The sequence below is a fragment of the Lytechinus variegatus genome, chromosome 7 (assembly GCF_018143015.1).
Source record: "Lytechinus variegatus isolate NC3 chromosome 7, Lvar_3.0, whole genome shotgun sequence".
NCBI classification, from domain to species: domain Eukaryota; kingdom Metazoa; phylum Echinodermata; class Echinoidea; order Temnopleuroida; family Toxopneustidae; genus Lytechinus; species Lytechinus variegatus.
This window is the reverse complement of record NC_054746.1, coordinates 38,975,968-39,003,105: the sequence shown is the minus strand read 5'-3', so window position 1 is coordinate 39,003,105 and position 27,138 is coordinate 38,975,968. Positions and strand designations below refer to the sequence as shown.

Below are 27,138 nucleotides of genomic sequence, written 5' to 3'. Positions count from 1 at the left end.
ATCATAGCAACATTGTAAACGAAGTGTGTGAATCAGCCATTATACCGCTACGTGACCAAATTATCAGATTTGTTTAATAATTGCATGGAAAATGGTGTAAACTACTTCAGATTATCGATAGGCGGGCAGATATTTTTTGAATTTTTGTCACCCATGATTATGGTAAGGGACTCCTTGACTTTAATCCTAGACCTAGTTATGTCTTATGATCCGCGCCCTCGCCTCGGTCCTGCGCCTGCAGTGCAGCTGGCTGCTATGCTGCCAGCGCCACCGCTCAGCTCAGCACTTGCGCGATGCCCTGCATGCTGGCCGCTTCAGTCTCTGTCAGTACGGTATGTGTGGTTGTTCCGCTGAACTGCGTTGGCTCCACTCACCAAATTTGGTGAGTGAATGGGGATTATAGGAAACTGTCAGACATTGTTAAAGGTTAAGTCCACCCCAGAAAAATGGTTAATTTGATTAAATAGAGAAAAGTCAAGTATGGTGGGCCCCAAGTCTGCGCACCTAACAATTTGAGTTAAAATTTCACATGAATTTCTTCTTATTCTTATTTCACAAAATCTTTTGGTTAATACTAGTGTTCCTACATTATTAAGAGTAAGTGTACCAAATTTCTCATTAAAAAATGAAAGAAAATATAAGATTTTCTTGAAAAAACCTTGGGCAGTCATTCTCAGATTGAAAAAAATGCACACGATTCAGGGATTTTGATGACAAAGGCTGCATTTTGAGGCCGTCACATGAAATGCCATGAATTCATTATTTTTCCACCATTTTGAGTCGGATTTTTTAATGAATACCTGCCTATGTATTGCATGTGTAAAGTTCATGCCCATTGCGTATCTTCTTTTACTAGAATCGCGGAGATACGCGGGTGCGCAGACTTGGGAGACCGCGCAGACATGGGGGAACTGACCATACCTTACTTAGTCCTTATCATAAAAGCATAGGCCCCTAACGCTGAAAATTTCATCAAAGTTGGATGTAAAATTACTAAAAAAAAGTTTGAAGTTTCGTTTATTTTTCACAAAACAGTGTCAGTGATAATGCACAACTCAGTGATATGCAAATGAGACAGTTGATGATGTCCATCACTCTGTATTTCTTTTGTTTTTTATTGTTTGAATTATACAATACAGTATTTCAATTTTTACAGATTTAACAGTAAGGACCAACTTGACTAGAGTTCTAAGCCATTTCGGGCATTAAACAGTGCTAACTCTACATGTTCAGAGACAGAGAGGAATCCCAGGGGGCCAATCAAATATATTACTGTACACACATTTGACCAGGGAATTTCCAAACACCCCCTAAACAAGTTTTTCTCTGTGTGCAAAATAACCCCCTAAACAAGTTTTTCGCGGACTTTATTTACACATTTTGACCCCTAAACAAGTTGTTGCCAAAGTATGGCCTCGGGGGAAAAAAACACCCTAAAGTAACACGTTTGGCTAGTCTTTTTAAAAAGAGCTTTGGGGAAAAACATACCCTAAATACGTTGGACCCCGCGATTGACCAGTTTCCAGTATTTCAAAACCACCCTTTTTCTTGAAAATCCGTGTTTTTGATACCCTTAACGAGTCCACGCGCGGACCGCATCCAAAAATGAAAAAACAGCACTTTAAACACGTTTTTTTGGGTCACGCGTGTGTACAGCTAAGTATTTGACTGGCCCCCCCCCCCCGGGAGAGGAATAGTCATACTGATACAGATCGTTGATTTAGTTGAGAATCAATGAGGAGAAAATTTCATATTTCATATAATAAAATACAAAACTAAAAGAAAAAAAGAGTGGATGACATCAACATCATCAGTCTCCTCATTTGCATACTACCAGGATGTTCATATAATGTTCTGTGAAATTGAGTAAGACTTTAAAATGCCATAAATTTCTTATTTTACATCCTATTTTGATGAAATTTTCAGTGTCATGCTTAATTGTTGGATTTTTCTCTTTCTATTCATATCAACTTTTTGTTGGGGTGGACTTGTCCTTTAAATAAATCCACAGAAACGATGCTTACCGTATTCCTGTCTAGCGCCATACTATACATGCACATGTAATGGTGGTACATGTACCAAGTCTGCGCACCCGGGGGGGGGGCACTCGACCAAAAAATGGTGGGGTGTGCCGCGGGCGAGATAAAAAACGGGTGCCTTGGATCGGGCTTATTGTAAAAAGGAGGGTCCTCGGAACGGGCTTCGGAACTACAAATGTTTGTGAAAACGGGGGTCCTTGGAACGAATCGCCAGCGTGTGAGTGCGTATGCATCCCTATGGAACGGTCATGTGTGCATGATGCAGCTAGCGCGGCCTCCGCCTGGTGCGCTTGCGGAGAGCTGAGGCAATGGTAGGACAGCGCTCTGCGGCCGCTTTTCACCAAAATTGCAGCTCATTGTAGCAGATCAATGCGATCGGAACAGCGTAACGAAAAATATGCAAAGCTTTGGAGCGGATTTCTTTTTTCTCGATAAAAAGAAAGCTGCTCCAAGTTGTAGCATTTTCTACACCTTGGAGCAGCTTTCTTTGTCCTTCTCAATTAGACAAAAATGCTATGCCTTGGAATGGAAATTTGAGTGTGAAAATGGGGGTCCTCTCCGCGGCACATACCCACTATGCATTATATACTGAGTGCCCCCCCCCCTCCCGGGCTGTGCACCTAACAATTTGAGATAAGATTTAACATGAATTTATTTTCATTTTAAAAAATCTTTCATTTGGTAATTTTCTTAAAATATGAGTAAGTGAACCATACATGTATATATCATAAGAATTTCAAAGAAATCTATGAAATATATGTTATTTCCTCATCTTGGAAAAAAACATCGGGGAGCCATTTTCAGATTGAACCAGAAAATGGTACAGTACCCTACTGCCATGCCGAGATGGGCAATATGTAGGAACGTCCTGACCTAGGACCATTCTTCCGAATAAGATTGGCGAGAAAATTGGCGCTTTCCATTTCACAAAGGCAATTTTGTATTTCAAGTCCGCGACATCGTTTGATATCGATATCAGAAAAATATTTAGTCTTTGTCGTTACTTGAACCTTTCATTTCCGAATGACGATTTTTCGTAAAATCATATATTTCAATAAATGGAGATCAAATAATTTTTATTTATTAATAATTGTAGAATTTATGTATGGAGCTTATTTCATGAGGTAAAAAGAGAAAAAAAAAACTTTAAAGATTCTCAAACAAAACTGGATAAAATCAAAATTTTCATTATTTAATTTAATAATTTTCATTATTTGACCTACATGTAGAACACAGTGCCCTTTTGACACCTTTCATTGACATTTCAATGAAAGAGACCCTTGTCCGACATGAATATTGAAGAAACTAAGTAATTTCGACCTTTTATTTGTTCAATATTCTGAATTTTTACAGAATACTTATTTATAGTGATAATTTTGCAAATTATGCTTTAAATGTTATTTGTTGAGGTAAAAATGGGGTTTGAATGGAGTAAACAAAGTCAACGTGTCTGATTTTATTAGACTAAAAAGGAAAATGCGAGAGGCTGCGTGTGAAATATCAATTTTTTTTTGTCAGATATAACGCAAGAAATACAAGTTACGTGAGTGATTAGATATTACGTAATTTGCATTAAAAGTAACCAGAGAAAAGTAAAATGTGAATATTGCTGCAAAAATATGTCACATTTCAAAGTGATATACATTTAGGAGTCGAGATGTACATTATTGCTCTAACATAACCATGTTAAGGTGATCTTGTCCAAAATAAATGTTTTATTTTGATTTTGAATGTAATGTATATAATGTATTTCTTTCCAAGACCAAAAATAGTAGGGGGGACATTTGATATTATGTCCCCCTACTATTTTGGGAAGGGGGTACGCGTCCCCCTTGTCCTCTCTGGGATTTTCGCCCATGCCCGGAGAAGTTTTTTAAAATGACATCCATTTTAGGTCATCTTGCCTTGCAAGACGACCTGAAATTGCTTACAGCCACCATATAAAAAATTAACTTGACGCCATCCCAGATAAAATACTGTACATCAGAGTGCAATCGAATGACCCCCCCAAAAAAAACCCAAAAAAAGTTTCAAGGTGATATTTAAGTGTGGCTTGCCATAAACGTATTTTTCTTAATGCCAACGGTGGCGGGTGGTGTGCAAAGAAGATCATGCTTACGTAGGACATGTCTGAAGGTGTCAAAATCGGCTTTGTGAAAGAGTTTAGAGCAATATCTCGTTCTTACATACATTGTAGAGCTGTTCTATTAAAGACCATTTCATGAAACAAGCCCCAGGTCTGCGCACCCATTCACTTTGCACACGATTCATGAATTTTGATGAAAAAGGCTGCATTTTGAGGCTGTCACATGAAATGCCACAAATTCATTATTTTTCCACCATTTTGAGTCCGATTTTTTACTGAATATCTCTATGTATTGCATGTGTAAAGTCTGTGGTCATCATGTATCTTTTACTAGAATCGCGCAGATAGGCATGTGCGCAGACAAGGGGTCTGCACAGACTTGGGGATCTTGCCTTTAAGGAAAGCCTGCACTGCAGCATGCAGCAGCATCATCATGTCGACCGGGATGTCATGGATACAGGGTCAGGGCAAGGCCTAGACTGAAATGTCCGCTGTTTCGGCCTTCACTACAGAGGAGTTTTTATTTAATATTTTCTTATTTTCTCAGTCTCCGACTCACTGACAATGAGTGACAGACATCGGGATGCTCATTGCTAACACCAAGCTTTGAAGCCAGACAAATACGTTACTTCCAGTGGAGCAGAGCCAAAGAAATTGTTCCAAAATTCTGCGGACATTTAAAAAATATAAGGCTAAAATTCATTTAAAAATATTAATATTTTATACAAAACCAATTGAAAATAATAGCTACTAGATCTACGTGTAAATGACTGCAAAATCGTAAACTATAAAATTATTACATTGACAAAAATATGAAGCAGATTTAGGTTAAGGATGGACCTTGCATAAGTGTGACTGAGTGGGTCAAGGGGTTTCGCCGGTATTCTGACCTTAAAATTCTATTCCGCTTGAAAAATCCATTGTGAAAAAAGATGGACAGCAAAATTGTAAAGAATTGGTCAAAATCATGTTTTACTTACTTAAATTTTTAACTAAGTGTCCAAACATTGGCCTATCCTTAATGTCTTCAGAAGTTCAGGAAGAAGAAGAAAAAAGTCTTCAGTAAGTAAGAATCAATCCATTTGAGACATTTTAAGAAGAGTGGAATCCATTTTTTGTTTGAATTAGAAATCTGAGAATAGAAATATTCAAAAAATCTATGTTGCCCAATTGATTATGAGCCTGGTAGCCACTTTGCAGTGCCAGATCAACAAGGCTTCATCATTTAGATATTAATTGCCAAACAGGATAGCAGCAACTCCCATCTCTGTTTTATCTTTTGGTCTGATGCGGACGAGTTTGAACTCCCAAGTTCCAACCTCCTTGTTTGAGATGAACGCTCTACCAGTTGAGCCAACACACCAGTTGGGTGTTGGCTCACATGGGTATCAACAAGGCAGTTCATTTTTAAAGGAATACTTATTTACGTAAAAGATGATATAAGTCAGAGCTGATGGGGAACAAGAAGAAAAAGCAGGAGATAACAGCCTGGATTAAGAGAAAGATCTTGAATTAAAATTATCGACAATGTAATATGAGTGAATATAGACTAGGAAAAAAGGAGGCTAAAATTTTCTTAAGATGAAGAATTGAACTTTTGTTTTTGAATCACAGGTAAAATGAGTTCCATACAACACAGTGATTTGGTGGAGGTTGGTGAAGATGGAGCAATCATTAGAATACAAGATTTAGTTGAAGGCTGGGAACATGTTGTCTTTGCTCAAGAAACTGGATCACCACTCTCCAATAGTCATCCAGCATTCCGGGTTAAGGTTGTGCAATTAGGTAAGTTTAGATTACTTCTTTTAACCCATTTGGGTCAATGTGACCACATTTTGGGGTTAAGCAAATTATACAAACTTGATGGAAACCCCTCAAAATATCATGAGAAGAAAGAGTTTACATTTTGCAATACTGTACCCAAATTGTAATTTTGGCATCATTATCTTCTGCACATTGCAAAAATTGTTTTGGAAAGTTAAGTCCTGAAATGGAATTTTGTCTTTAGAAACATTACTATCACTATTTTCATTCAAATAGGGGAATGTCTAACTTGTGTTAATTCTATTTACTATATCTGATACTGGTACATGAACTTTGAAATGAAAAAAAAATCAGCAATAACATTATTTATCAACTTTGTTTCTTAAATTGATTTAGATATATTTTCACTTGATCTACTGTCACTTTGTCCAATCTACTATCATTTGGTCTACCATCATTTCGTCCACTATCCACATGGTCGAATTGCCATCTCATCCACTCACCATGTCGTCTAATATCCATTTGGCCTAATAGCCAATTAGCCCACATACCATTTGGTCTAATGTGACAAAGTGTTGGGCAAAATTAATGGAAATAAATTTGATATTAGACCAACTAGTTATAAAGACAAATTAGTCATAGACAAACTGGTAATTAGAGAAAGTGATGATTGGACAAAATAGTTGTTAGATGAAGTGTTGATGGGCAAAATATCATTAGACAAAATGAAGATGGACCATTTGGAGAGTGGACGAGTTGGCAGTAGACGAATTGGCAATTACCCTTATTTTGATAGTTTAAAGAACAATTTGAACTGATCAAGGCTTAAGATTATTTATGAATTAAAATGAAAAATGATAAGAATTGCTTGATGTATTTTAAGTGTTTACAAGACCTTATAATGTTGTACTGTAGATTTTATTTAGTTCAAAAGTAATGCCAGCCTCTATTAAAGAAATATAAGTATATACAGTGTACACTGAATTGTTTCTCCCTGATTCAAGAGAATATAATATAGGCCTACCTTTATTTAAGATGTAATGGCAGTCACATGAATCTGCTGTTCTATTAGAAAGAAAAACAGAAATGAGAAAAAGAAATCCTTATCATATGATTATGGAATTTGAATAAATTTGTTCTAATTCCAGGCAAAGATGCATCAGTAGGGATTGGAATCAGTTCTGAACCCATTGTCGAAGAGATAGAGAATGATGAGGAAGAACAATCACCTGACAGATCTCGAGATGCTCTCATGATTCATAGTGATAATGGATCTGTATCGTCTCCTAGAAGAGAGAGTAGAAAAAATGAGTCATCCTCCTTTACAGAAGGTAAGAAAGTTTCTGTGTTTGTATTTTAGGAAGAACATATTCTGTCCGAGAAATTTCTTCCTCAAACAGTATAAAGGACTCAATAATGAATGAAATATTGCACATTGATTTTATGAGATATGAATTTCATGTAGTAAAAAAAAATTCATATATCTTCAAAGACATATCCCTGATGCCATTACAGATGACAAAAATAGAAATACAATGAAAGAGACATGGCCAAGTTAATTTCATAAAGTGATATTTGATTTGACATGATTATAGTAATGAATTTTGCATTGAAAAAAAACAGAAGTCCTTTAAATGCTCTTTTACCTGTGTTTAGTTAGATATTAACAGTCATAATTTTATCCAGATATTTTTTCTTGTTTTCACTATTTACAGGGGATACAATAACCCTTGTAATAGAACAACTCACTGCTCAAAAGTCTTTGGTTTGTATTTGGAAGAATGACAAGATCCAGTGTCGACAGTGGGTTACAATACAAGCTCGGAACCTGTATCCTACAATCAATGCATGGTGGGGTCCAGCAGAATTACATGTAGAGTGGCTTAGTTCTTCTGTTCCTGAATTATCCATGGTAAGAGTAATCTACAAGTTACTTGTACAATATCAACGTATTATGAAAAATCCTTTACCTTTGGAGAGTGTTATTAGTTGACATTCATTCTAACCAAACAGATACACTCTGTGCACCATTAACACTAATTTTATAAAGACATTCTTCAATCATATTTTCATAGTGAAAAACAATATCATATACTGAGCAGATATCTTAGTATTTCTTAGCACTTTATTTTTTTTTTTCAATATTCCCTCACTTATCAACTAGAATGTCCAGAATTTATAGTAATGAAATGAAAAAATGAAAATCCATAATTTATTGTTCGAAATAGACATGAAATGAAATACTCTGAAAATTTGCTTTGCCCAATTGATTGTGGGCCCGGCAGCCACTGTGCAGCGCCAGATCGACGAGGCTCTATCCCTTATAATCGTTGAACGCCAAACAGGGTAGCAGCAACTCCCATCTTTTAACGTCTTTTGGTCACCGGTTGGCTCAGTATTAAAAGAAGTAGAGCATTGTATTTTTTGCCTCATAAGGATAGGCGCCTATCACCTGATATTACTTATTTGTCTTGTAGACAAACCTCAATCAATGGATGTCATCTAGTAACATCAAAGTTGAAGGTGATAGACTCAGTATCTCGGATGATGAGATAGGAGCAATCCAATCACCATGTGCATTCCAAGATGGTATGTATAACTCTGTTTACAATGCTTTATGAAGTCTTTCTCACTTCCTCTTCCTCTGCTTCTCTTTACCGTTTCCTCCCCTTTTTCCTTTGGACAGATTCAAAGACAAATTGCCACCAAATAAAAATGTAAATTCAAGATGTTCATTGATATAAATATAATGAAATGTTTTTTGTTCAAGTGTCAACTACATTGTGGTATTTTGCTGTATATACTAAAAGCATATCCAGGGTTTTGATTCTCCCTGCCTCCAATCCGCCTCCTTTCCTTAGAATATTTTGGGGCCCGTTGCATAAAACTTTTACCTGAGAAAACTCAGGTTGTGTTCACCAGAGTTCCTGCCCTGTGTTAAAGTCAATGGCAGAAATCAGACTAACCTTAGTTTTTATTTTTTACCAGAGTTTTCTTAGGTAAAAAAAATTATGCAACAGGCCCCTGGAGAGTGTTTCATCATTTTTGTTTGTCCAACAATTTGTCAGATTTGACAACTTTCCTTGATTTTAATGGGCTAATAAACACATTTCCTAGAGTAACTGTTGAATAAAACATACTTTTGACAAGTTCTTTCATGAAACGCTCCTTTGTTCTTTAGTTCCCTCTAATATACCCGTGGGTTTACCCTAGTATGTTTATTGAGTAAATTCTACATCAAAATCATGTTTCTTGATTGATTGATTGATTTATTTTGATTGTTCTACTCTGCAGGTTCTAATATGTATTTTGAGATGAGCTTAGAATCAGTTGGTGAATGTCCAGTGAATGATGATCATAAAGGGCCATTAATAGGGCTGACATCAGCAACCTGGTCAGGACATGAAGGATTGCCTGGCACATCTGAGTATACCATTGCTTATGATACAACCAAAGGAAAAATCCTCAATTGTGGACAGTCATCAAAGGGTAAATTTTCAATGTTTGTTAAGTGTAATGGACAAATTCGTTGATATACTTGTTTGATTTTTTTTTATAATACTTCAGTTTGCCCCATTTCTATAAACCTTATTGAATTTTTCTGTCTGTTATGGTAATGTACATTTAGATTTATTAACATTTTCGTAATAAAAAACACCACTCACTTACATATGATACTGGAGCTGAATTGATACATATTAAAGTCAAGGGCCTCAGCCACATTGAATATTAAAAGTCTGAAACTACCCAAATAGTCCCACGTGCCCTACCCAGAATGCAACATTATGATCATACACAGTCTTATATTTAATTTCCATGTGAATGGCAATTATTTTCTATCATTTGTGCACAAAAATATTACAAAATTTGATATTTGCAAACAAAGAAAAAACAATTATATTATACTTTAAAATAAATTCAGATCGAATGACTGCCATAAATTTCAGAGATGGATATTACAATATACATTTTATTTCAACTATTCTATTGAAGATTATTATCATTTGGTTAGTGGATAGTTTAATTCAAGTTATTGATATTTTTACCTTGGATTTTAAAATTTGATACTATATTGATGAATAATGAAGAAAAGGTCAAAGAAACTAACTTCTCATAATGTAATGTTTTTGCATGTCTTCATCTGATATTTTTCTAACAGGGAAGAATCTAGGAGAGACTGGCAAGTGTAAAACTGGAGATAGGATTGGGTGTGGTCTTCTACTTGTTGAAAATAAACCTTCAACTGCTTCCCAGATGGTAGTCGTATACTTCACCAAAAATCAATCTGTCATACATCATTGTAATGTAACTCAGTCTACGGGTGGTTTCTATCCTACATGTGCATTTGTCAGTAAAGGTGGGTCGCAATCTTCCTTTTGAAAACAAATGAAAACTTGCTGTATATGCTTTTCTATTTTTATGTCAGACGTTTTTGCCAAGGATGCAAAAGAAATGTATGATTACACAATAGTAATCAGATCTTATCAACAACTTTTTAACACCATTCCATGAAGCTTGTCATCATGACAAGTGGTCATTCTCTGATATTTACCATAGCAAATGTCAGAAACCAGTAATAATTAGCCAATCAAAACCAATGAGTTCACTGAAATTGTCAGTGCTGACAAGTTTTATGAAACATTCCCCAGAAGTACTGTAGTACTGAAGTTTTTTTTCTTTTTCATGTCACTGAAAAAGCCAGCAATATTATAATTCATCAACTAGTATAAACCATATGCACATGACATTATAATCTTATCGTTATCGCACCCTCCCTCAGAGGATATAGGTATATGCTTAAACACATTTGTCAGAGATGCGCCAGCTGCAGATCACCAACGCATGCAAGACAATGGCTTCAGCCTCTATGATGACGCCAGTGCATCAGGTCCATTGGAGCAGAAAAACAAGCACAGTGATTGGTCAAATAGATGCCCTGTCCATATACATCATCTCAAGACATACAGAATTTACATTATGAATGATGCCATTGCTGGCTTTCTATATTAGAAATTAATTTGAATTATGTGCTTTGTATATCATACAGGACACAGACTTGAATGGGGATTCATAAAGCAGTTTATAAGATAGGCATGACTTTATGCTTGTTTGATGACCTGTTTTTAGGGGTCATATCAGAATCTCAATCATGTTTATTCCTATCACCTTGTATATAAGTCTGATCTTTGGAGATTAAAAATTGTTTTCGTTGTAAGCATCTTGAATACAAAGTATAATTTGTCAAAAATTAATTAGGGCTTTACTCACAATATTTTCAAACCCAAGAACTGGTCACCAGTCATGCATAGAGCTTTTTGTAAATAACTTTATGGATCATAATCGTTGAATTATTATTGGAACATGTATGTTTTGAACCATGAGATTTCTATTTGTATCATTTGGTTTTATTACTTCAGATTCTAGTGTGAGGCTTAATGTGACTGCTTCTGTACCGGAGCTTCCAGATAAAACTGATTGGTTAGCTAAAGCAAAGCGAGCACTAGAATTCCCGGGGCTGGAACTTTTTAATGGTAAGTTAATTGCAAACCAACTTTTCTCCTGAGTGCTCTACCTAAAAATAAACAAGGATCGTTGACAATTGTCATTTTATCAATGTATTACTGCGTAATTGCTTTCATTGTTTTCCACTTGTCTTATCAACAACACCAAGAACACATCCCAATATTAACTACATGATATACAGATAATAGGTAAGATATTGATTATTCCTCTCAACTAGTATCTAAAACATGCAGATAAGCACATGATGTACATGTAATTTGATAATATGTAATTTGATAATAGATTCAGGTATCCATAGAAGTGGTGCTGCCAAGAAATTTTCAGGAATATTGATTTTTAAGGCATTATCCAAGTTGACACTGGTTTTAGATATGTAGTAAGCCTGGGACAATTGTCATTTTTACCATTCAATTATTTCCTGAATAAACAATCGAATGATTTGATTGTTCGTTGGGAATCACGTCTTTTAAGTCACAATAGTTGACCTATTTTATGGTGAGCCCCCCCCCATGAAGAAATCTCCATCAAAGTCACATGTTTATCATAATTGAAAGTAGACCCTTTTCCCCCTTCTCCATGATTTTTGTATAAAAAAAACTACATAAAATGAGATTGATTCTTTCAGTTTATTATTCTAATGAAAATCTTTCCTAAATCAATTACTGGTACCCTGGTATTATGCATGCATCTCTCCAAGTGCCACACCCCTGCATATGAATGAATCAGCCCAGATCAACCGAGTCTAAAGTCCAAAGACGTCTTAGTAAACAACTCATTCATGAAGTATCCTTTGAGACTGACATGCAGGTGGAGCATTTTACTTGAAAAATTTCATCCCTTGCCCACACCATGTCCCCTACTTCACTTGTGGCACTGCCCACAATGCTACACATGTATTTCAAAAAAATATTTTGCAAAATATTTCATTTGAAGTACCTTTCAAAATTACAAATTTTTATCATTTGAACCTACATGTATAACTGGGTCTATTTTGGGAGACTAGTCGAGAAAGTAGCGGTGAAGGCGGCGCTTGTTGGAATGCAGTTTGGATGGTGTGAGGGGGGATATAAAAAAAGGTTGCATTGTTTTGAAACATAAAAGGAATTCCCTGGCTCCAACCCCTATCTTTCTCTCTATCTCTCTCCCTCACACACACAGATAGGGGAGGGGTCAATTTATTTCTGAAGTCATGACCTTTCCTGGTAAGGGAACCACGTGGCTTCTTCTTTGTTTCCCAAATAGTTTCATTGGCTATCGAAGGTCCAATCAGCTCAAGTGAGCTGGTTGTGTGTTTACTTTCTGTTTCGAGCACGCAGACAGTAACTTTAATATTTTGTGTATTGAGGGCAAGGTCGGGTGGGATTAACATTTACGGAGCTCTTTCGTGTTGGTGTGTAAATGTGAATGTGATACAATCATTGATAATTTTTGAAAAATTACCTCGGTAATATCATTTTTAAACATGTAACAAGTTTTCAAAAACCGTTGTCATTGTTTTCTTTTCATTTTGGTATTATTACTTGGGTATTCGAGTTATCCCAACATCATAATCGGGTTCTGCCGATCATTCGATTAGTGTAAATTTTGCTAATCGATTGGCGATTGGCGGCAAGCCATTCGATCAATCGATGTTTACTCCCAGGCCTAATTGTCAATTTGAGAAGGGACATTGTCTAATATAATTTCCATAATGTAGGGATTTTGGACAATCTGATCAATAATTGTTTTTTTTTCCTCTTCTGATCTAGATACTTCTATGAAGAATGACAATAAGAAGCATGAAGAAGGAGTTACCAATGGCTACTTCCGATTCTCTGAACCTGTTGGTTGTCCAACCAGTGATGTCATCAAACCTCAGTCTAAACTAAAGGATGGGAAGCTTCTTCAGCTACTCAAGACCATCACACCATCAGAACCTTACTTTACTGTCAAGATAGAAGAACTAAGTAAATCAAATCAATGTTTATTTATTTATTCATCTATTTATTTATTTGAATTTTTATTCTCTTTTTTCAGTATTATTTCATTTTTGTTTTATTAGTATTATTATAATTATTATTTTTGTTTATTTAATTTTTTTTTGGGGGGGGGCTTCAATTTAATACTTTATAGTACCTATGAAGCACCAATGTTACTGTATAAATTTTCGGGATGCAAAGTTTCATTTAAAATCTTTCCGTTGAAGATGAGCAGGGGTTAATTTAACTTGAATACATACCTTGCATGATAGTAGACCAAAAAATGGCATTCAAACTTTGAATTATTACTCTTCTATATGGATGTACTGTAATCAAATTTAACTCATAGTGCGCTGCTTATCTGTTTGTGTACTATCTATATTTATATGAAATCAAATAAGAGGACTCTATTATTATCTTATTGCTCCCTCTGAAATATGAACGTGAAATCTGTGAATCTCTTGTTTTTAGGAAAAGAATTTGTCGGGATCCATTTTTGAGGAATGTTGCCTTGTAATAATGCTATTATCTTTACATACAACTGAATTCAATAACGTTTTGTAAAAATGTATTTCTTGTTTAACAACCAATATTTCTTCTTTTGGTGTGAATACATACATGTATCTGACTCATGCCTTTAATATGAGGGTCATGAGTAGAAATCCCAGGCATGACTGTAATTACTTTTGTAATGAAATTCAGATAAACTGTGCTTTAGGTTTCCTTGGTTAGTTAAATTGTTAGTTTGTTACCTGTTCGTATTCAGTCCCTAAATGTATTGCTTGATATTTTACCTAGATAACGACGAAAGCTTTATTTGTGCTGGAGTGAGCAGAGGAGGTCAGAGCTGTGGCAGTGTCCCTGGTTCTCTTATAGACTCAGCAGGATATTCTTCTGATGGTGAAATACTTATGGGCAGTGATGGCCACTTTGCAGCTGAAAAAATGGAGAAAGGTATGAGGATTTGATCTTAGTTCACTTATAAATACCTGTTCTAATGCAGTATCACTTCAAGTGAAAAAAAGTTGTGTCTTCTGAAAACTCTGTCATATGAGCATTCCCAACAGCAGCGTCAACATTGAAATCTTAACCTAAGATTAAGATATTTTAATGTAATCATAACTTAGAAAGTATATGGTCCTAGTTCATGAAACTTAGACAGAAGTTTAATCAAGTATTACTAATCATCATGCGTGAGTTTCCTTTATAGGTTACATGATCAAGGTCAAATTGTTATTTAGGGTCAATGAACATAGTATTTTGTTCATCATTTGAATGGTGTTTTTTGTGATTAATCATTGTTTTCAATGTCGGTTCTCTTGCTATGTTGAATTGCATAATGCAGGCGAGACTCCCAGAGGTGCTCTACTTGTTTGTATTTTTATGATATTTTACTCTTTCACAAACTGCTCAAGCGATCATAATGTGAGGTCATTTACAGCTTTTCCAATGAACTAGAAAAGAAAGACAATTATTGAATTGCCCTTATAACCAATGAATGGGAAATTTCCATTACATACATGTATTCTGTCAAGTTGAGAGAAATATTTGTTTTTCCTTTGTCAAGACAACAAATTTCTTAGATGTTACTATTTTTTCTGAAATAATTGCTTCATTCATCACCCTTCTTCTGTCTCCTTACAGGTGATGTAATTGGTGTATATGTGCAATTCCTAGACCTGATTAAAGTTGTTCAGTTCATCAAAAATGGAAAATTGATGGGTCAGAGTATCATCAAGGGAAGCAACAAAGATATCTATCCAAGTCTTGGGTTTGGTGGTGAACCAGCAACCGTACATGTGACATGGCCTACTGCAAGACCTGATATACCACCCTCCTTTTCCAAGGTCAGTTTTGAAGGTCTTATGTGGACATTTTTCAGGTTTGAATGGATGGCCAATTCATAAAACTTAAAGTGTCAGAATTTTACAGAGACCACTTTTATGATTAAATCCTTCACTGATATTTCACTTATGTTGTAATTTTGGAACAATTTTTTTTATTCATGGATATGATTTGTAGCCTGGGAATCTGGAATATATATTGGACAGAAATTTCTGACCATTTATTTAAAAAATGACGAGAATGACACTCTGATAATTCAATGCTGTAATTTAATTGAACACTTCTGATATTTGTCAATGCACCAATTATCGTATAGAAGAACAAGTTTGAAAATTGTAAGTTTTTGATATAACTAATATAGCATAGTAATGAAACATTTTCTTGTATTTCTTTGTAATCCTTTACCTTTTTTAGGACAACTTTGAGAATTGGTTGAAAAGTCCTGATTTACTGATGAATGGAAATAGACTCTGCTACGAGAAGAAAAAAAGAAAGCTTAAAGGCAGAATACTGGTATCACCTCAACCACTGTGTCATGGTATGTCAGTTAGCTAGAATCTTTGCCAATTTTGTATTTTGCAATTTAAGATAAAAATTTTGGTCAGGATGCAATCAGAAGTGTTTAAAGAAAAATACCAAGAGAGTGCGCTATATATTTAATGGTAAATTCTAATTTTCACAAAGAATCAAAGGATAAATGGTCACTTCACTTTTGATTTCAATGCTAGATCAAACATTCATATCATTAAACTTTTTCCATAAAGTTTTAAACTACTCTTGTCGAGTGATACCTAATATCCATTTGATGCTTGAACAGACAAATATGTTATTGTGGTGATGGTGAAGTATTTTTTTTTTTTTTCATAATGTAATAACTTCATGGGCTACATTTGATAAAACATAATCATAGATACCGGTAATAATAGAAATGATAACATTAATGATATGCAGATTTATAGTGCACTTCATTACAAAAGATACTAAGCACTGACAAGATATACCCTGGTTTTAGCACAGCTTTCTTTTAAGAAAACATTCTTTGTCTATTTTCAGCATGGAGTTACTTTGAAGTAGAAATAAACTGCAAGAAGCTCTCTGATGGTGAGAGAGTGCTAGTAAAGGCTCCTGTTATTGGACTGACAAACTGCTTACGGCCCTCCAAGTTCAAGAATATCATCAATAACAAGGATACAAGAGATATCCGCTACTTCTGCCATACCAATTCCATTGGCTACATGGATTATCTCAAACACGATAGTAAGTTTTATAAGGACCTGTTTATTCATTATCAGGTAAAATTGATATCCCAGTGGATGGATTATTATCATCATGTAGATAGAGGTTCAATGGAAGATCTGGATGTTTCTAAATCACTTTTCCAATGTGATGATATTGGAATGTCAAATTTGAATTACTTGATAATCGATACTCAACCTTTTAAAGGTAAATGAAAGTAGTTGCAGTAAACACTGATTTCACTAGAAAGTGTGTAAAACCAAGCTTAATCAGTTAATTGTCACTATATCATCGAGGATCTAGATCTGGTACAGTTACATAAACTGAACTTTGAACCCGACGCTTGACCCGAATCCTTTGGCACTTATTTTTATTTATACAAACAGACACTTTGGTGGTCATTTCATTGGATTTTGTACAAACTTTTGAAAATCGTAGAGAATTTTGAAATCATTACCATAACTGGCATTTATCTTTAAGTAAACATGTACCTGTGATATATAATGGGTCTGAAAACAATGGCAGGTTTTTGTTTGTAGATTTCAAGTTTATTAACCATTGCCAATTCAAGGATAAAAAATATTTCATTTTGGAATTTCTGTATATCTAATACATAGTGATTGTAAACAAAGATATTTTCATATGCGAGATATAGAAACTAAGGAACAAAATTGATGCAAACTGTGGAAAAAATGATCTACCCACTTTGATTTTCCAGATTATTTTATGTCACATAAACAAATAAAATATGTCAACTTAGAAACTGAGAAGGTGTTAATATATAATAAGATAGTGGAAATTTTGTCATTTTGAAATAATTGTCTTGTTTATTTCCTTTTGTTTTCTGTTATTCAGTGTTCCTATTAAATGGACACATAGAGAATGGTGACCGGATTGGTTGGGGCGTGATGTATCCATCATCTAAGAACATTCCTAGTGATCTGACTAGACAGATTGTTATTGTATATTGCTGTATTAATGGACAGATCATGTATCACAAACCCATGGAACAGCCTGGTGGTGGTTTCTATCCAGTTATAACACTCTACAGATATGGTAAGTAGTGTCATGCTAGCCAAGGATGGATGACTGAATTATGGAAAGCCATTTGGGTATCTCAGTTTTTGTCTAACCTGCATAGCAGAGTGAGACTATAGGCGCCGCTTTTCCGACGGCGGCGTCAACATCTTAATCGAAGGTTAAGTTTTTTAAATGACAGCATAACTTAGAAAGTATATGGCCCTAGTTCATGAAACTTGGCCATAAGGTTTATCAAGTATTACTAAACATCCTGCCTGAGTTTCATGTCACATGACCAAGGTCAAAGGTCATTTAGGGTCAATGAACTTAGACCATGTTGGGGGAATCAACATCAAAATCTTAACCTAAGGTTAAATTTTAGTAATGTCATCATAACTTAAAAAATATATGGACCTAGTTCATGAAACTTGATCATAAGATTAATCAAGTATTACTGAACATCCTGTGCAAGTTTCAGGTCACATGATCAAGGTCAAAGGTCATTTAGGGTCAATGAACTTTGGCCAAATTGGGGGTATTTGTTGAATTACCATCATAACTTTGGAAGTATATTGGTCTAGTTCATATAACATGGACATAAGAGTAACCAAGTATCACTGAACATCTTATGCGAGTTATAGTAGTTGTCAAAGTCAGCACTGCTGCTATAGTAAATCGCGTGATGCAGGTGAGACCGCCAGAGGCATTCCACTTGTTTTTATTTCAGCTGTTGAAGAATACACAGGTTTATTACATGTTGTAACAGTTGAGACTTGAGAAGACATTTTTACAGTGAAGTACAAGTTTGCATCAGTCAGATTGAAAGTATTTGAAATGCAATGAAGTTTGTTTGAAATGTCAGTAAAAAACTTTTTGTTCACATTTTGCACTCTATAATTCAGTCATTGTGCTTCATGAACAGCTTTATGAAACACAACCTAGGTTAGAAAAACTGTCCTCTTGTATTCTTTGAAAAATAGACGGGGCCCTTTGTTGATATGTAAAGATCTATCAGATCTTTTTTATGTTTTATAATGCAGGTCAATGATGAAGAGGTGAATTGTTAGATATTCAGCATTATAGAAAATATTTCATCAAGACCATGTGGATTAAGGATACTTAGCATTATTTGAATGACCAGGGCCACCATTGTATACATTGCTTTACTTTTGCAAGTGTCTTCAGTGATTGAAAAAATGTTTTGCAAATGTAATTGTAAGGGGGTATGATCTGTTTCAAATTGTTTCCCTGGATCAGAATTTGTTTTTTTAACAGCATATTAATGTTCATATAAGAGAGATTTACAATGTGTGTTTGATGTACAGGAGAAGAAGCTTCCTTGCTGATTAACGAGTCTCCACCTAGATTCCCAGACATCTTGACATGGGTTGAAGAAGCTGATGCCTTCAAGATGGAAGTTGATAAACAGCGGAAAGCTGCAGGTAGGTCTATCATCAATGTCTCCTGTATCCATTCATGTTTCTTCTATTTGCTTTTATCAGTGATATCTTAATAAAAAGATATCCGTCAATATCTTGTGTACCATGATGTATTAGGCATTCACTGGGGATATTCTCAAAACAGAACTTTCTTTTTCAATTAACAATTAAAGAATCTCTTTAACCTTTCTTACACTTTCCTTCCTATATTGTAGAGATATTTTGTCTTTGAATACTTAGAGACACCATACAATATTTTTTGAAAACCACTATTGATCCCATGGTTAGGGTGGCTATATGTGATGTAATGTGATGAAATGTGTTACAATAGAAGTTCGATTAGAAGTTTTCTTCATGTAGAGTACATAATATGTCATATGTCATCAAAATAGGTTTATGGATACCAGTTCAGCAGATTTAGATCTAGATTTGGGGTTGTTGTACGGTCTGTTTCGTTCTTGGTAGAAACTAAGAATATTTCCAAAAAAAATTTAAATTATATCATGCAATTACTAAAACTTGGAGCATCTTCATAGATTTGATATTAATACAATGAAATAATGTCCAAAGATTTTATGGTAATATAATTGAATAATTCAGGTTATTTATTAGCCAATGTAGCCAGTGACACAAGGTGTGCTGTTTGTGTTTTACATTTGCAGAATTTGTGCTATATCTACCATACCTCATGCGCCCTATCTTGCCCTCAAAACAAAAGTTCCGCCGAGGTATGTTAGAACCTATCAGTGGAAGGCCCAATGATAGGATTGGTTTCTGCATGAAACTTTCTTCAAGTCTAAACCAGATGTTTAGCAAAATTATTTTAAAAACCTGTCAAGAAAGATTAACTTGCTTTTGGATTTCTGGAATCACAATGTCATGAACTGCATGCTCTTTTGTCCAGAGATTGGTCACTAAATTTTTTATTATGTAGATGATTTCCAAAGACTTCTTTATGATTGATTTATGAGAATTTTCATTTGGTTTCAAATGACTATGTAATGGTTCAGTTTTTGAAGGGCATTTGCACTTGAGGTTATGTGTATGATTATCGTATATTATACTGCCGAAGCTGAAACTTCACTTTTGGTTTTATTTTTGATTGCACCTATTGCCATAAGGCAGTCATGCCTGAAAAGAATATAAGTATTGATAATGCAGATTATTGTAAAACTACAAACTAAATATTGGCTTTGTAATTATCATATCTCAAATGATCAAATAATGCATATAGGCATGTAGAGGAAAAGTAGAAGCCAGTCCTGTCATTTGACTTTCTAAACAATTTCACTTATATACAGAAAAGCATTTTTTTTATATCATTGCTTATTCATACTGTAATGGCTGAGAAATCACGATAGTGACTAGTGCCTAATAATACAAGCTCAGTAATCATGGAAGAACTATTGTTACAATTGATTGCATTCAACAAAATGTTCAATCAAATGTAGAAACAAATGATCAGTTACTAAACGCTGTGTTATGGGACCATAGATTACTTATTAAAGAAAGCATCAATAGATTGAATGGGGTGTATTTTTTACAGTGAAATTGATTTAGCTTGTGAAGAGCTAATGAGTGAAATATATTCTTTGTATTTTCAACAAATTCTTTTTCTTATTTTCTCATCACTTTTGTGTGCTTTAGAATTCCATTCGGTAGTGCCTTTTCAACTAACAACTTATATTATGTAGAAGGTCTCATGTAATAATTTCCTTACGGTAGTATTAGATCTTGGGAAGTTCCAATATAATTTGATTTGAAGGTAGTATACAGATTGGTTTAGTGATTTCATTTTTCTTACAGAACATGAGCATGGGCGCTGCATGTATTGTTAATGCATATGCTCCAAGACTAAATATTAAAGAGAGTAATTTTTTTCTCTATATGATTTGTGCTTATCATGTTCATTTTATGAGTTGGAAATTAATACTGACTTTATCTGAAAATTAAACTATCTACAAATATAAACCCCTCAAAAAAAGTTTTGCAACCCAGTTTTGGGGGATGATATCTTTTTGGTTAATGAAGTATAAAAGATGAAACTGGTATCATTGGAAAGCTAAATTATTCTTCTTTACAATGACATGCCATTTGCTGTGATTATGTAATCATGGAATATGCAATCACCCTGAACATCGAGAAAAGTCAGAAGTGAAATGTTGCAAAATGCATTGATTTCTAACAAAAGTCTCCATTTCTATAGAATTTCCACCATGCAGGTGACAGTGAATGCACTCGGTCCATCATCGAAACAATTGGAAATTCGCTATTGCAAACGACGCATTTTGCAACATTTCATGTCTAACATTGCTGTGTATTATCATGTCTGTGTATTTCATGATAACACTAGCATTACAAATGACACATGATTGTAAAGAAGAATAATCATGCTTTCTAAAGATATCACTTTTACACATGATGATGGCACATTAAGAAATTTATTAGTACTCAAACTTGCAGTTTGAGTTGCAGAACTCAAACATGACATGGCAACGAATTTTGCAACATTTCATTTTTTACATCGCTGAATATTTATCATGTCTGTGTATTTCATGATAACACTAGCATTACAAATGACACATGATCGTAAAGAGGAATAATCATACTTTCCAATGATACCACTTTTACATATGATGATGGCACACTAAGAAATTTATTAGCACTCAAACTTGAGTTGCGGAACTTTTTTTCAGGGATATATTTTACATATACATCTTCTGGCACAAAGGGCATAAGCATTACTTAATCTTTAAAGAAATTGTTTTGGTATTAAATATAAATATGCATATTACTGTAAAAGACATTGAATGTACTCATGTATATATATTTCCTCTGCTTTTTCTATTATTTGCAGGTCAGCACAAGCAGACTTCAGCTGATAGAAGAGCTAGACCTGCAACTCCATGTAAACGACCTGATAATCATCTCAAGAAATATACTATCTACATACACTGTGATCCACAGAGATACAATGAAGCTACTCATATACAAGCCAGGTATGTATTAGTCACTGTTCATCAAATATATCTAGATAGTGCTCACGTTAATGGTTTGTTTTTTTATCTGTGAGGAAACATAAATGTATCCAAAGTCTTGTGTACACTTAACATCAGATCTGTGACCCAATTTTAATTTTTTCATTTATTTTTATTCTATTTATATAGTTTCGGGGGATAGGTTGTTATTAACAGGTCATTATGAAAGTTCAAACATATACTAGAGTTAAATTCATCGATGTTACTTACCCTGTTTTAGAAATTGGTTATGGGAACATTCTGGGAATCCAATTTGGATATTGGTCACATTTAAACGCCTATAGTTAGTCAAACTTATGAATCCTCATGACTGCTTTACTGCAGTAATGAACCTGAAAAACCTTAGCCGGGGGGGGGGGGGGCAACCATTTGTAGATAACTTTTATGACAAGCAATCAAGTGGAGGTGCAGTGACCAAGTGGTATAAGGTGCTTGATGGGAGATTTGAGGATCAAAATTCCTGGCACAGCACTTATGCCCATAATAATAATAATAAGATATGTGATTTGTAATGCGCCAAATCCTCTCGGCAGATTGCCCAAGGTGCAGTGAAAGAAAGAAAGAGAAAAGTACAAATAATACAGTAATAGATTCAGGAACAATTAAGAGTAGAAAGCATTGCTATTTTATCGTACAGCAAATAAATGAAAATGCTAAATGCATTGTGAATATCAGTGTGTGGATTTTTGTTATCAGTTGTCAAGTTTGAACCCCCCCCCCATGTATGCCAGTGTTTAATTTGAGTAGATTTTTAAAATAATTTCATAGGAAAAAAACATTGCATGAATATGGTTTACTGATTATGTCCATGTTGTATGCATTACTGTTTTTTTTTCCATTTATTGCATACAGACTAGATGCAAAGGGTTTTGTAACAAGACTCCTTCCTGAAGACAAAATCAACAGCTCTAACATCTCTCAACTGATTGATGATCATATTTCCTCCTGTACGTCTGTGATATGCTGTATGGGCCCAGAGATTACTCAGACCTCGCACATGGGCAAGGTCCTGGAGCTAGCCCAGAAGAGATCCAAACCAGTATTACCCTTCATCTTAGAATCCTTCAAATGGCCTCCAGAAGGAAGCCTTCAGAAGGAGTGGCAGAAACTTGTCTTGCATAAGATCGGTGAGTCATTCACAGATGTAATGTTATGCTTAAAGAGAAATTCCAGTAGTTGCAGTAAACATTGATTTCATGAGAAAGTCTGTAAAACAAGGCTTAATTGTCAGTATATCAACGAGGATCTAGATCTGGTACAGTTACATTAACTGAACTTTGTGAATCTTGAAATCTACGCTAAAAAATGTTCTCACCGAAGATCCCCAACACAGATAAGCGCACGTGGGACAATGTATAATTATTGCTTAGAGCGTCGGGCCGGACGCTCTACCCGAATCCTGTGTTTATTTGCTGATTTCTCAGCAATTACACAATTTCTTCCAGAATTCTGTGGCACATGCGTTTTATTTATACAAACATTTCATTGGATTCTGTACGAACTCATTTTGATATCGTTACCAAAACTAGCATTTACCTTTAATATCAAGCTTTGCCAATACTAATAGACACCCTCGATTGGGCCTGAATCTTGGATAAAAGATGGGAACCAGTTGAAGTAACAACACCGGAATCCAATCAAATGACCATCATGCATCTGTATCTAGATGTACTTATATTGTGTGCCAAATGATCCTGCTACAAAATGAGTAATTGCTCAAAGTTAAGCCATATAAAAGGCCAAGTGTTCTTTCATTACATTGGTATAATTTAAGCGCCTTTTGCAACACATGTATTTAGTATTGGACGTTTCTCATTGTAAGCAATGAATTATACACAAAAATTACATAGTCCATGGTATTGTACCCCTCTTGATTTAAACTGCTTTTGCGAATTCAGGCCATTGAGTATATAATTGTTTGCTTTTCCAGAATTTCCTCTGGTTCTTTTCAGAATAAAACACCTACCTACCAAAGAATCATGGTGTACTGTGAAGCCTCTACTTTTAAACTGTATCTTATAACCTAATTCTTGAACAAATAATTATTTTTGTATTGCAGAGACAAGTGGAGACTTTGATTGGGCCATTGAACAAATTGAAGAGAAGACATTGACTCTCAAGGACAAGGGTTACAATGGTAAAGAGATCAGGGTGGTTGAAGGAAAGGGAGCTAAGATGCTCTATTCAGACGCTCAGGTGAGAAATCTTTGGATATTGCTATTTACTTATGTCAATTATACCCATGCAAGACATTTCAGCCCTGTAACATCAAAGATAAGATTCATCTTACATTAGTCTTTACTAAAATGTTACAAAAGAATGTTATCATAAATTTAATCTCTTTATGTTATACCCACTATTCAAGCAGGTTGATTGTTAGATGAAATTTACTCTGTTTAGATAAAAAAATAAACAATTATCAGAATGGTTTTAAATTACTTTTTTTTTCTCACTTTTATGACCCATCAGAAAGGAAACAAGACAATTAATGAGAGCAGTGATCCCAATGCACTGAAGAAAGCCATAGCTGATGCTGATCGTCATAAGCTACAATCGTTTGGTAGCGATGATTACCCTGAAACCAGAGGAGGGGGTGATCATGGAGCAGCAGGAGGAGGGGCAAGGTCATTCTCATTTACCTCTCTCAAGGAACCAAAGAAACACATTGATGATGGACCTAAGAGACCTCATTCCAGTCATGGTGGGCGTGTTAATCAATCAAAGGCTTGTATTATACTCTAAAATCAATATCGGTTATACCGCTCCTCTGAAATTATTTTTTGCTCTTTTGTCCATATTCATATATTTATATTGTGCTTTTCAGCAATTTATAAGATGTATTGGTGATCTTTTCATGTGCTTTCAATCATTAAGGGGTCCTGTTTCTAGTGAGTTATAATTCAGATTTATCAAGTAATGGATGCTATAAATATTTTAGTTTCATTTAAGATATTTAATAGCTGTTTATACCGAAACCAAATACTCTTCACCTTGATATAGAAATATCATTGACTATTAATGCATGAAAATAGGATTGTGCCATATCACTGTTGTCTTTTAATTTCAACCCCAGATATATTTTCATAATTTTGATATATATCTTAAAATCATGTCCTTGTATTCCCATGTGATTAAGAATGTGTCATCTTTTCTCAAGATGTTCATTTGTGTTCAGACTTATTGAGAAATTGTAAAATTTTATATATATATATTGGAATAGCTATTTAACAAAATAGTGATCCTTGATACTGTATTCTACATATGAAAATGGTTTGTTAACTGTAGGGAAACAGAAGTTTATATAGATTCAAATCTTCCACCTAAAGCTATAGTTTTACCTGTCCTGCAGTATTTTTAGGTTTGTTATTCACACTGATGGTACTTAAATCAGGCTGCTTGTTAGGGAACCTTTGGTCATCTGTTAAAAATTTGGGCAATAATTGATGAAAGAAAAATGTAAATGACTGATGCTTATCCCAATGGCACTCTTCACGGAAAAATCAACTGAGGGGATGAACTCAGACATGAGATTTTGGATCAGTATATGGCATACAGTTCTTCATACTTAAAGTACATAATTCTCAAGTTAAAGTACGTTATGTACAAGACATACTATGCATGTAATAAAGCCCTCAACAAACCAGATGTGCCTGAAATCTCTATATCATACTCTCTTAAGTTTGGTTTTGAATGCTAAGTCCAGAAAAACTCTGCTTAAATTTGTTTAAAATCAACCAAAATTCTAATTTAAGTATCCCTCATTTAAACCTTGAACATGTATGAGCTTTCATTTTTATGCAAATTTCTACTTTATTATAAACCACAATTATGTCCACTGCTTGTAACATTGCATCACCAACCCTTGTCCAGTTGTGAAATAGGCTTCAATGAGAAACACCATTGAAGTGGAAATAAGTGTGTAGTAGTTGTAAGATCAATTATTTATATTTCTCCCCCCCCCCCCCATCTAGATAGATGTCTTCTTCAAATACACATTACCTTCTGAATCCTCCAAACCACTTGCAGGTAATTGGATGTCTGCCCTACCTCTTGCAGGCATGTAAGAGTTTAATAGGTTCATATCAGTGCTAAATACAGAGCATGAATTACGTCTGAGTACTTTTTCTATTTCATGATTCTATTTCATATTATAGTCTTTCGAGTACAGGCATAAACATCTGATATGGTCATGTACATATAATCACTTTTTGTATTGGAAGTATCATGCATAGAGAAGATATTGCAAAGATATTGATATGCAAAAATCATTTGAGGATTATTGAGGCATTTCAATTTTTATATTTATACATGTATATTCAGTTGTCTTTCCATCACCTTGATCCCCCAATACTAGGTATAAAGTGCATCTATACCAAACAGCCAAACTAATGTCTGTGAAGGAACTGCAATGATATATTTATGTGATTATGGAATGCCATTTGTTTTTATCTTTAGGTTATGCAGTATAGTACTACTATTATAATTTACATAATGTCACACTGACTCTGAGTGAGTCTAAAGAGGAGTCCTACCATTACCAGCACAGCTCAAGTGCACCAACTGAGTCACGAGCTAGAATTCCCAAAGATGATTAAGATTTAGAATATATCTATCAAACTTTTACAGGAATACCAGGGGCTTGTTCTACAAAGAATAGATGCATATCTATTCAAAGAAACAGTGGTATAAACCATGCAGACTTAGCTGAATTTACCCCGTCAAAAAGATGCATTCATTATTCACTTTATAAGCGTATTTGCTCAATCCAGCATAGTTTTGCATAAAAATTCACATAATCCCTGGTTTGAATATTAAAGACTTGTAAAAATTTCTTCATAATTTGAGAATCTACGGGAATGACTTATAGATATAACTGTGAGATATAACAGTAAACTCTAACAGCAATTTGAATGTAGCTATCAAAATCAGACTGGTTTCTACGTAGTTTGAAAAAAAGCTTTCCTATCTTTGTGGTTTAAAGAGACTGAATATGATATGTATTTGATATGGTGATTTATATGATCCTAACAGTTCGGATGATACCAATTAGTGATGTACATTGTGTTATTCATTTTGTAATATAAGATATCTAATAATTGTTCTGGTATGTTGTGAATATTCTTGTTCTCTGTATAGATATATAGTACTGTAGGAAGCAAACACGTCAATAAATTATGAGTCTTTCACTAT

At 34.6% G+C, this 27,138-nt stretch overlaps 1 protein-coding gene across 3 annotated transcripts; it reads left to right on the top strand.

The window, feature by feature from the left end:
- Positions 1–2: 2 nt before the first annotated feature.
- LOC121419239 lies at positions 3–27,137 on the top strand. 3 transcript variants are annotated; one of them, XM_041613615.1, is made up of 20 exons: positions 3–162; positions 5,740–5,910; positions 7,038–7,220; positions 7,605–7,801; positions 8,367–8,478; positions 9,184–9,378; positions 10,049–10,246; positions 11,307–11,420; positions 13,161–13,358; positions 14,169–14,324; positions 15,015–15,217; positions 15,630–15,753; positions 16,269–16,472; positions 17,307–17,507; positions 18,797–18,913; positions 19,573–19,638; positions 21,768–21,909; positions 22,801–23,075; positions 24,008–24,144; positions 24,418–27,137. In XM_041613615.1, the coding sequence occupies exons 2-20, from the start codon at positions 5,745–5,747 to the stop codon at positions 24,688–24,690; spliced, it is 3,261 nt and encodes a 1,086-aa protein (XP_041469549.1). In that variant the 5' UTR covers positions 3–162; positions 5,740–5,744; the 3' UTR covers positions 24,691–27,137. The 3 variants fall into 3 exon arrangements, with proteins under 3 accessions (XP_041469549.1, XP_041469551.1, XP_041469550.1); XM_041613616.1 differs by lacking the exon at positions 3–162 and adding an exon at positions 361–382; XM_041613617.1 differs by lacking the exon at positions 19,573–19,638 and having other exon boundaries at positions 4–162.
- The last annotated feature ends 1 nt before the right edge of the window (position 27,138 follows it).